Genomic DNA, 12153 nt, shown 5'->3' with positions numbered 1-12153 from the left:
AAGTACCCTAACTAACTCCTCGCTAACCCTTGGCCCAGGCGTGTCTCTCTCGGGGCCCGAGGGGGGCCCAGCAGGGAGGTGGCTGAACTGGTCCCTACTTAGGAAGACAGAGGCAAAGAAATCGTTAAATATGTTAGCCTTGTCATCTGGCGTGATGACTAAGTTGCCCATCGTGTCCTGCAGGGGCCCCACATTACCCGGGACCCTCTTTTTACCCCCTATGTATTTGAAGAAGGACTTCTTATTGTCCTTAATCCGGGAAGCTAGTCCTATCTCCAACTCTGCCTTGGCCCTCCTGACTGCCCCCCTACATCCTCGGGCGACTATAACATAGTCCTTCTTGGCGATGACCCCATCTCTCCATTGGGTATATGCCTCCCTTTTAGCAAGGAGACATTCCCGGATGCTCTTAGTGAGCCATGGGGGTTTATGTGCCCTCCTGCTTCCTTTGACCCTTGTTGGGATTACCTCCCTTTGGGCATGGAGGATCGTCTCCTTAAGGAGCAACCACTCACCTTCGACATCTGATTCCCTTCCCCTCTGGGTCCTCAGCGCTTCCCCAACTATCCTCCTTAGCTTGTTGAAGTCAGCCCTCCTAAAGTCTAGGGCTGTTGCCTTGCTGCAGCCCTTTGCCACCTTACGCTGGATGGTGAATTCCAGCAAGCGATGATCACTGTCTCCCAGGTGGCCCATCACCCGCAGCCCCCTCACCAGGTCATCACCCGTGGCCAGCACTAGGTCCAACAAGGCGTCTCCCCTGGTGGGACTGTGCACCTCCTGGGTTAGATGGAGGTCCTGCAGTCTGGCTAAGAACCGACGTGAGCGATCAGACTTGGCTGACTGCTCCTCCCAGCAGATGTCTGGGAAGTTCAGGTCCCCCATGATGACCACATCCTTAGCCCTCACTGCCTCTGTAAGCTGACCTAAGAATTCCAGGTCGAGCTCTTCTCCCTGGTTGGGAGGTCTATAATAGACTCCCACCGTTAAGTCTCTCTCCCCTGGACTGCCTTTTACTCTAACCCAGAGCACCTCAGAGTGCCCCCCCTCTACCCCCATGCTAATTAACGAGGAAGTATATTCCTCCTTGATGTAGAGTGCTACTCCTCCACCTTTCCTTCCTATCCTGTCCTTCCTGTATAGCCTATAGCCCTTGACACTCACCGCCCAGTCATGCGATGAGTCCCACCACGTTTCTGTGATCCCTACTATGTCAGGGCTGGTGACAGCTAGGAGGAGGGCGAGTTCCTCCTGCTTCTTCCCCATACTTCGAGCATTCGTGTAGAGGCATTTGAGGCCTTCAGCGGTTGTGCCCACTGACCCCCTAGTCACAGCAATGCCCCGTCCCCTATCGCTTACCTGTTTCTCCGTTTTGACCATTGGTCTGGGCTCGCTGGCTGTTGCTGGGCCTGGTATCTCATCGTCTCCTCCGCCCTCATCTTCCCCCTCCCCCGACGAGCCTAGTTTAAAGCCCGCCGAAGGAGGTTCACCAACCTGGAAGAGAACACACGCTTACCTTTAGGGGAAAGGTGGAGCCCATCCCATCCCAGCATGTCTCTCATCACGATGTGCCGGTCATGGCTGAGGAAGCCAAAGCCCGCCTCGAAGCACCATTCCTGTAGCCTCCAGTTGGTCTCCGCAATGCACATCTCGTGACGTCTGCCGCGTCCGCTCACTGGCAGGATGGAAGAGAAGACCGCCTGTGCGCCCATCTCCCTCAGCACGCCTCCCAGAGCATGGTAGTCCTCCATCAGGCGATCAGGGGCTCTCCTGGCCGCATCGTTAGTACCCACATGGACAAGGACCATGGGGTAATAATCGGAGGGCTGGATGATGGACTGGAGCATCCCCTTCACATCCTGAATCTTCGCTCCGGGCAGGCAGTATACCTCACGTGCTGAGGGATCCTGGCGACAGATGGGGCCCTCCGTACCTCTCAGGATGGAGTCACCAATCACGATGACGCGACGCTTCCTCCTCTTAGGCCTCTTGACTCCCGCCGCCCGCACAGGACATTGTGTGCACAAAGTCTCCTCCCTGGAATCTTCCACTGCTCCCTCCTCCTCCAGGGCTGCCAGGACCTCATATCTGTTCTCCAGATGGACAGGAGGAACTGGTGCCGCAACATGGTTAATAGCTCTGGCGCGGGAGACTGTCTGCCACTCAGCGGTGGAGGGCTCATCCCGGTCTGCCCTCTCCTCTGTTGTATCACCCTGCAGAGAAAGAAAATACCTATCAATTTCCTCCTCTGCCTCACGGATTCCCCTCAGCCTGCTAACCTCCTCCAGGAGCTCCTGCACCCGCTCCTCCAGGGTCCTAAGGCGGATACCTACAGGACAGGTGCAGGAGTCCCCAGTCCCTGCCCCCCCAGACCTTGCCAGGCAGTTCCCGCAGGCCAGGGGGTTGGAGGACGGCAGCCCCCCCGAGGGCTCTGTCTGGGTGGAGGCCTCGGACAAGCCCCGGGAAGGCCGCGCCCCCCGGGCAGGGGCCCTGGCAGAACTCCGTGTCGACACCATCGCAGGAGTTGCTGCCCTTACTAGCAGAGCAGGGGTCAGCCTCTGGGCCCCGCCTGCTCGCCCGCCGGCGCGAACGCCGCCGCAAACGCCGGCGCGCTCTTACAGACCGCGCCTGTTTGCGCGCTCTGTTCGCGCGGCTCGGGAGCGCGGCTCCCTACCGGCTCAGCTAAGAGGGACCCGGGGGGCTTCCCCTCCGGATCCGGCTCAGCTGCGCCGGCCCCTCAGTCCCTCAGCCCCACTTACCTTAGGGGGATCAGCTGCTGCTGGCCCCTCAGCTGCTCCGCTCGCCGCCGCCGCTTCTACTGCTGCACTCTCCTCCGCTCCGGGTCCAGAAAGGAGGCACACGTGTGGGAAGGACACACGTGCGCCTGAGTCCCTCTTCTCCCCGCTGCTCCTGACCTCCAAGTGGCGGAAGCTACGTCAAACCGCCGTTTATAAAGGAGGCGGTTTGAATTACCCGCCGCTGCCTTACCCACCAATCTTGGATCCTTACCCTATCCTCTGATGTGCCTGCATTTCCCCACAGCTTAGTGTCATCCACAGACTTAACCATTGAGCTTTCCACCCCCTCATCCAAATTATTAATACATGTGGTAAAGAGCACAAGTCCAAGCACAGGTCCCTGGGGGACACCACTGGAGACAGCCCTCCAGGATGAGGCCACCCCATCGATTACAACTCTTGGTCACTATCAGCCACTAAGCCAGTTGTCCACCCACCTCATTGTAGACTGGTTCAGCCCAGTACCCTCCAATTTAGCTGAGAGAATCTCATGGGAAATAGAATCAAAGGCTTTACTGAAGTCGAAGTAAATGACATCAACCTCATGTCCCTCATCCAGATGGTTAGTTACCTGGTCATAGAAGGACACCAGGTTTGTCAGGCATGATCTACTCTTATAGTTTCATGTTGGTAGGGTCAGAAGGGACCTGAGCAGATCTTCAAGTCTGAGCCCCTGCCATGGCAGGAAAGAGTACTGGGGTCAAACGACCCCGGCAAGATGTTCATCCGAAAAGCCATGGATGACTTGACAAAGCCATGCTGGTTACTTCTTAATACCCCACCAGTTACCAGCTTATAATTGATGGCCTCCTTAAAAAAAGTTTCAAAACTTCTTCCCAAGACCAAAGTCAGACTGACTGGTCTGTAGTTTGTAGGCTCATCCCTATTTGTTTTCTTGAAGATAGATACCACATTGGCCCTCTTCCAGTCATCCAGAACCACTCCCAAGTTTCACAGCTCTTTAAACAGTTTTGCCAGTGGCCCTGCTATAAGCTCAGCCAGTTCTCAGCCAGGAGTTGTTAGAATTTTTCTGAATAGTTGTGTGGCTACTCAGTTGCCTGTGTGTTTACCTTCTTGTCCTGTTTGAAATCAGACTTGGAAGCCAGTCATGCAGAGAATTGATTGTGGAGATCCCTTTTGGACCTCGCCTTGCTAATCAAAAGGCAGTAGTTAAACAGTGCTGCTAAGTGAACTATCCGAGAAAGATACTTGAAAATGACATTTGGCGTTCTTTCTAGATGTCATTCATTAGCATTTTTATTTCAGGTTATCACTGTATAAGACATGCAGTTCTTTGCATGAATGTAATAGGCAAGTATACTTTATGTACCATATAAATCAAGTGATCCCAGGATGTCATTCTCCCATTGTGCTCAGCCTTGGTGAGGCTGCAGCTGGAGTACTGCATCCAGTTTTGGGCTCCACAATTCAAAAAGGACATGGAGAAGCTTGAGAGAGTACAGAGGAGAGCCACACATATGATCAGAGGTCAGGAAAACAGACCTTATGATGAGAGGCTGAGAGCTATGGGACTCTTCAGCCTGGAAAAGCACAGGCTCAGGGGTGATCCGGTGGCCACCTATAAGTTTATCAGGGGTACTTATCAGGATCTGAGAGAAGGTCTGTTCACCAGAGCGCCCCAGGGGATGACAAGGTCAAATGGTCACAAAGTCCTTCAGGATGGTTTCAGGCTGGACATGAGAAAAAACTTTACAGCCCAAGCCCCCAAGGTATGGAATAGACTGCCACCAGAGGTGGTTCAAGCACCTACTTTGAACAGCTTCAAGAGAAATTTGGATGTTTATCTTGCTGGGATCCTATGACCCCAGCACGGGGCAGTGGGATGTGGGCAGTGGGGTTCCACAGGACTCAGTCCTCGGGCCCGCACTGTTCACATCTTCATCAGTGACTTGGACGAGGGGGTAAAAAGCACCCTGTTCAAATTTTCTGATGACACTAAGATATGTGTGTTGGGGGGGAGCGGGAGATATGGGCACACTAGAAGGGAGGAATAGGCTACAATCAGACCTAGACAGGTTACAGGGGTGGGCAGATAAGAATAGGATGGGATTCAACACTGAGAAGTGCAAGGTGCTGCACCTGGGGAGGAAGAACCAGCAGCATACCTACAGGCTGGGTAACTCCCTTCTCATCAGTGCAGAGGAAGAAAAGGATCTTGGAGTCATCACTGATGCCAAGATGAACATGGACCGGCAGTGTGGGGATGCAGTCAGGAAGGGCAACTGCACCTTGTCATGCATCCACAGATGCATCTCAAGCAGGTCCAAGGAGGTGATACTCCCGCTCTATGTGACATTGTTCAGGCTGCAGCTGGAGTACTGCATCCAGTTCTGGGCGCCACACTTCAAGAGTGATGTGAACAACATGGAGAGGGTCCAGAGGAGGGCCACTCACATGATCGGGGGCAGCAGAGCCATATGAGGCCATATGAGGAGAGGCTCAGGGATCTGAACCAGTTCAGCCTCCACAAGAGAAGGCTGAGGGGGGATCTAGTGGCCTGTTACAAACTAGTCAGAGGGGACCAGCAGGCACTGGGGGAGTCCCTGTTCCCCCGAGTGCTACCAGGAGTGACTAGAAATAACGGTCACAAGCTGGCAGAGGGTAAATTCAGATTAGACATCAGGAGGCGCTACTTCATGGTCAGGGTGGCTAGGATCTGGAACCATCTTCCAAGAGAAGTGGTGCTGGCCCCTACCCTGGGGGTCTTGAAGACAAGGCTAGACAAACACCTTGCTGGGGTCGTTTGACCCCAGTACTCTTTCCTGCTATGACAGGGGGTTGGTTTGATGACCTGCTCAGGTCCCTTCTGACCCTAGAAACTATGAAACTATGACCCCTGCTGACTTCCTGCCCCTGGGGAATGGGGCTGGACTCAATGATCTTCCGAGGTCCCTTCCAACGCTAATGTCTATGAAATCTATGAAATCTATAAGCAAGTGTTAGTGAAGTGCCCTGACAATAAAAGGGCTAAATGCTGAGTATTTATATCAATTGTCAAGAAGGAGTTAATGTCCAGTAAAAAAAATGTGAAAAGGAAAATAATACTATATTGGAAAGGTAAAAATCTATATTTTTGCTTGAGGACAGACAGTGTAGATTTCCAGGGTAAGAGTAATTGTAGCTGTTATTTTCTACATGCAAGCCATAATAGTGCTGCTTTGCTATTAAAATCCATTCTGTTCAAAGTCTGTCTGCAGGAACTGTACATTTGTAATTAAAAGGAGATGAAGGTAATTTACTACTCTTATCTGATGGCCACTCATTTTCTCTTAAAAGAAAGAGCAGCCCACTCTACATGCACTAACGTGTCCAAGTGCACTAACTACTTGGATGAAGTGCATCCCTCAGTAAATAATGTAAGTTACCCTATGGTGCCTTATATAAAAATGTAGTCACTGGATTGATCTGCTTCTGCTTAGTGCTGAAAAGGCAGCTAGTACTTTCACTTTTTCTGAGATTACAACTTCTCTGTTACACCTTTCTATTAGAAGAAAGGATCCAGATTCTTGCTATCTCTACATTCTCAGATCCCAGTTATGTAGTAATATGTTTAATGTGTCTATATATAATACTTTCTGGGTATTGCTCACCCACTCTCCCATGTATATGCTGTACAGGTCCTCTTATCTGTGAAATCAACTATTTGGAAAATATCAATTTAAAATACTACTAGCAATTAAAAAAATCGTATTACAGCAATGATAAAAGGTGTGTCATTTCACTTTCAGTACTCTCATTTTCTTCCAAGGATAAAGTATTCTATCAGCCTTGACTTTTATCCATTCTGGGCACATCTACGTGAGGCACTTACTGTGAAGCGCCGTAGTAAAACGTCAACATTTACATGTGCAGTGCTATTAGGACAGAGTAAATTAATTAACTCTGCTGTAGGATAGTACTGCCAGACAAAAGTACTATTCTACAGCAGTGTTATTTACTCTGCTACAACACATATGTAGACACTGACAGGTCTGGCTGCCTGCTGGTTAACCCCACACTGAAGCACCTTCATGCTCCACCCAGCCTTTCCACAGTATGTTGAGCCAAATAAGAGTAGGCTTGGGCTGGCAGGCTGACCCCCCCCCCCCCCCCGGTCACCTGCCAGCTGAGGCAGCTCCATCCCAGCTCAACATGCTGCAGTCCCAGGCACGCATGCAAACATGGCACCCAGGAGCAATAAACTCTGGAATGAAGTGTGCCAGAATCATTTAACCACTTTAATATGCACATATAGATACACCCTCTGAAAACTAGATTATGTCTTCTTAAAATAGAACCACACTACTATTATCTCTTACTTGTGAATACCATATTTAATTTAAAATCTTTGATTAATGTGATACTATCACAAACTCCAGGACAAACATATTCCCTTGTCCACCGGGATCCATCAGCTACTTAACAACTAAAACAACAGGAAGTAATCTACATACTATAGTTACTACTTATGGTTCAACCTGTTGAATAAAGGAATGTATGTCTTAAAAACCAAATTGAAGATTTATCACTTTTAGGGTATATATAAGACAATACTTGGTTCAGTACCTCGTGCATTCCTTTGGCATGGAAATACTGTATAATGTTTAAAGACAGCTGTTTCTCCAAAAGCCAGAGAAGGTAGGACAGATGGATAGGCAGAGGAATGGTAAACTCCTCTGAGGGCTTTATCAGCTGCTTGCCATTCTCTGAAAGGTAGCTGATGATAATTTGCACTGCAGCACAGCTTACATTATACAGCTAGTGCGACTAGTTTGACACAATAGCTCTATTTGGTTTTTAAATACTCACACTTAATGCATCATCCCCTCCTCTTTCCAACAGGGGAAAGAAAACAGTTCAATAAATGCATTTTTCTACCTGTGGAAAAGATGAGATTGATTCCACACCAACTCACTTCAACCGTGTGCCCCCATAGGGAAAACAATCCCACATGAAGAAATAATTCTTGGTAAATATTGCATAGTTAGTATTCCATAGCACTTCCACCATCTCCTTCATGTTCTGTATGGGTAAGGCCAATCTCACCCTAATATATCATCTGTATTTGGAACTACTACTTGCAAGGTGTCTACATGTGCATTTATGATGGCTTAAATTTACTGCACAGTAAATTATTGCACAACAAGTGGGAACAGGCCACTGTCTACACATGCAGACAACCTGGGGCTAAATTTTGTCCCAGGTCAGAGCAGCCTGCTATATGCCCCTGTGGCCACTGAGGGGAGCTCCAGCCTCTCGTCACATGGCTAACTTTAGTCCCAAATTGAAGCCAGGAGAGGTGGCCAGCCAGAAGCCCTCAGGTTGGGCTCAGGTGGGCCCACTAGGGGCTGGGGAGACCCAGCAGGGAGGCCCTCTGGGTTGCTGTGCAGGAATGCATCTATACATGGGATACTGCACAGTAACTAATTGGGTATAAATCACTATATTTACTGTGCAGTATGGGCATGCATGTGTAGCCAGTGCCTGTACTGTATAGTAATTTTGGTTACTGAGTAATAAATGTGCACACGTAGACATGCCTACAATGGTACGATTAATGGGTTGCCAAGTATTTTGCAATAATATTCTTCTAAAAAAAAATCAGTATGTTCAGTATAGAAGTACAGCTGCAAATAAGGAATTCAGCCCTACCAGAATTGAAGATTTCTAGGAGTAAAAAAAAGATATTGAAAATACAACAGATTTAATATATGTGGCTAGATTAGATGAGTACTTTTTTATTCCTTGTCTTCATGCTAAGATAGTTCTTTGTTTTCTCGCACTTACTTGAATCGCTAGTCATGAAGCCACCTTACTGACTATATGCAAACCCAAAACAGAATAATAGAATACATAAGCAGGTAGTATACTGTAGATGAGCCATCACACATGGTGTCAGTGTTCCTTCCATTGGTAAATTTCTTAAATGGTTGGGACTTAACTTATATAACACATTGTAATTCAGTCAAAACACAAAGCACAAAGGATGCAATTCCAGCTGTAGACCAGAAGACTGACTACAACCAGCACTCAATCTAAATTCCTTTCAAATGTCATTTCCTACCAACAGTTATCACAAAGGAAACATTTCTTCTTGTTAAAATTCCTTATAATCAACGTTGCCTGTATTATCTAAGAAAAAAGCAGAATCACTAAGAATTCAGAGCCTTAAAATTGTAAGTTTATAGTATAAGTATGAGATTTTGGGGAAAAAATCTAATTAATGGGGGGGTTGTTTTTGCTGTTTTGTTTGCTTATTTGTTTTTTAAAATGAAATATCCACATACATTAGATAGAGCTATCCAAAAAATCTAGAGTCAGATCATAAATAAAAAAGAACATCATATTATGGTAAAGAAAAAACAAACCCTCATGATGTTTAAGCTATTTTCTTGATTTTTGTTTTTTTTTTTTTTTGAAGCTGGTTCATGATTTTGAATGGCTGGATTTCCCAATACTGAGCTTTTCAACTGAAAGTTTCTAGAGAGAACAGTGGTTAATCTAGCATGAAATGGAGGACCCAGAGAAAAAAGAAAACAGTGTAAGAAAGAAAAAAGAAGAACAACAGATGGCACAGCCAAAGGAGAGCCGGCAGCATAAACTGCAAGGGAAACAAACAAATCCCAAAGGCTGATACTAATAAATTTGCACAGTGGGGAACACATAGTTCTGGAGAAACTTCAGACAGAAAACAAACTGTGTATCAATCCAAGGCTTTGTATTTAGCCCTAGTTGTCCTAGTTGATTTTCAACAGGATTTAGGACTTTTTCTATAAAGTATTTGGAAGTGTGAAATGAACTATACACAATTCTGTATGATGCAGGCAATATGTTAATATAATGCCATCTGAGATGACTCTCTTTCACAGAAAATGTCTGCCTTCTGTCTCATTGTGAGCCAGTAACTTGGTATGTTACAAAGGCAAAGCACTCAAACCTGATTCTAATCTTACACCTGTTACACTTCGTCTATGGTAACATAGGAGGAGGATCGAACTATTAATCTTGTTATTTCAGAATATTCTTATTTTCAGCACCAAGGAAAGGTCCTGTCCTTGCAGGACACTCTTTAGATTTAATCTCTAGCAGAGACACAGCAATAGTATGCAGCAGTGTCTGTGCCAAACACATAACCTGCTTAGCATTTAGGGTGTCATCCTGCTGATACTAAATTTGGCAGCTAAGTGGAAAGTTTTATTAGCAGGTGTGCAACACGAGATGGGGGATTCTTTTTTTTGTTTGTTTGTTTTTTGGTGGCTAAGTATAGGCTGGATGTAAGTTATTGAGACTGTTAGATAAAATATAGTCCTTATGAGATATTGGAAGAAAAATCAGAATGGAAACAATTAGTGCTTAATAACTCATCCATGAGGGCTATTTAAGACATTTTCAAATAGAATAAAGTAACTTGCCTATGGATAACTAAATAAATAAACAGAGAAACAAAAAAAAAATCCTTCATATGTTAATCAGGAAACATAGAAATGCAATAAAAAAAAATCATAGAATAATAAATGAAAGGTTCACAAGGTGGAGGATTCAACAGATCATTACAAAGCATAAAAAGTGGGGGGAGGAAATGAAGAGCAACATTTAAAGAATGAACATTAGATGCTTTCAGAAATCAAACGAGAAAGCTGAATAATACAGAAGATGTGTGTCTAAGTTAGAATGATCCTATTCTGCAAGATGTGGGGTAAGGGGACATCCTGCTTGGGCCTCTGCTGCTTCCCTCTATCCCCTACCACCCCTATTACTGTCTTTTTTTTATCCAGTGGATATTACATGCACGGTGGAATGGTCCAGCTTCAAGAGGAGATATGAAGAGCATTCTGAAGAATGTTTAACACAGGACCTCCTAGTGCAAGAGTAACCAACTTGTGCAGGAGTAGCCAACTTGTGGCAGAGGTGCCAACATGGGAAGCCTCTGTGTGGCATGCAGCAAATAGAAGAAAGGGAATTCAGCATAGCAGCAGCTAAGGGAGGCAGTAAAAGCAGAACAGCAGATTGGGCAAAGGAAGGCAATCAGAGTGGCACTCAGGAAGAGTGTGGGGCTTAATTTGTGGCACACCTGCCAAAAAGTTTGGCTCTCATTGGCCTAGAGGATGGAACATATTGGTAGGAAGCAGGTGTTACTTCAAGCTTCCTCTGGATGAAGAAGGAATGTTGTGCTCCTAGAAGGATTGTATGCCATGGGATCTCATGCATGACAGGAGATACAATTTTAGGACCAGGCAGTGATCAGATCCCAATTGCATCTTTTCTACTTGCCAGTGTAGGAGGAACTGAAGTTGAAAGCTGAGTGCTCACAGGGTTACCAGAGGCTATCCTAGAACTGGGGGCAATTGTCAATCAGATCATCAGTCCCAGCCCTAAGACCACACCAGAGCTAGCTTGAGACCCCTGGCTGTCATCATCATCATCATAAATATAATGGGTAGAGATGCCTTTAGGATGTTGACCTCCTGCTCCCTGGGCAAGTGTCCTAGCCAATAGACAATTGAACTAAAAGTAGATGGTCCTCTGTCACTATTTTACTTCTTTCATATATATGCACAGGATAATCCTAATCCTCCACTCATAGAAATGGAATTGAAAGTGTGCATAAGTGCTATAAGGTTCAGTTACACAGGTTTGTAAGTGCCAATGTCAAGAGCTGAGGCATGGGCAGTCTGCCTAGTGGTAAGCATGAGCCAGAAATCAGTGGTCAGAGTGATATCTGGGTTGTAACCAGAGGGTCAGATGCAGACAAGCCAAATCAACAGGCAGTATACAGACAAGGGAGCAAGCTGTGTCAGGTATTTGGAGATCAGAGCTTCAAAGGAAGCCAAATTGAGAGGCAGAGGCAGTGGTCAGAGTGTGGGCAGAGTTGACAGCAGAATGTCAGGTAGGGACACAGAGACAGCAGGCAGTCTGAAGGCAGCAGGAGCCTTGTTGCTCACACAGCTTCCTGTTTCCTGTGCATGCCTTGTATAGGTGTGAGGAACCAATCCACAATAGGAATCCCTGGCCCATTATGGACCTGCAGTGGAAGGCCTTCTCAAAATACAGCTTTTTCCCTGATGCTTTACCTCTGTTGCCCAGCTGTGTCCATGATGGATGGATGCAGAAGTACTTGCTCCCTGAAGCATGATGATAGTGTGTGATCCAGACAATCATGCTCCCTTCTATGCACACATGCATGGCAGGAAGCATGGCTTTGGGATCAAGCATCAGATCCCATCATGCCATATTTCTGGTACATGGGGGGCCCCAGGATCCTGATCTTAGGTGGAACAGGGAGCCAGCAGGCTCCTGTTACTACAAAAGAAAGCTGTAGCAGATGGTCTGGATCAAGGAGGGCTGGCAATTAGGAAGC

At 46.8% G+C, this 12153-nt stretch overlaps 1 protein-coding gene across 1 annotated transcript in view; it reads right to left on the bottom strand.

Moving 5' to 3' along the window:
• Nucleotides 1–1457: 1457 nt before the first annotated feature.
• The window catches only part of LOC149875268 (uncharacterized), a 101767-nt gene continuing 91071 nt past the window's right edge, over nucleotides 1458–12153 (bottom strand). Inside the window, exons 3-4 of the mRNA XM_090053708.1 lie at nucleotides 2757–2928; nucleotides 1458–2210 (exon numbers count right to left, since the gene is read on the bottom strand). Coding sequence (XP_089909834.1) covers nucleotides 1458–2210; nucleotides 2757–2928 — 925 coding nt within the window. The remainder of the gene's footprint in view (nucleotides 2211–2756; nucleotides 2929–12153) is intronic.

Source organism: Crocodylus siamensis, chromosome 1 (genome assembly GCF_052110815.1).
Source record: "Crocodylus siamensis isolate JL-2025a chromosome 1, ASM5211081v1, whole genome shotgun sequence".
Lineage (NCBI taxonomy): Eukaryota > Metazoa > Chordata > Crocodylia > Crocodylidae > Crocodylus > Crocodylus siamensis.
This window is presented reverse-complemented; position numbering and strand designations above follow the sequence as displayed.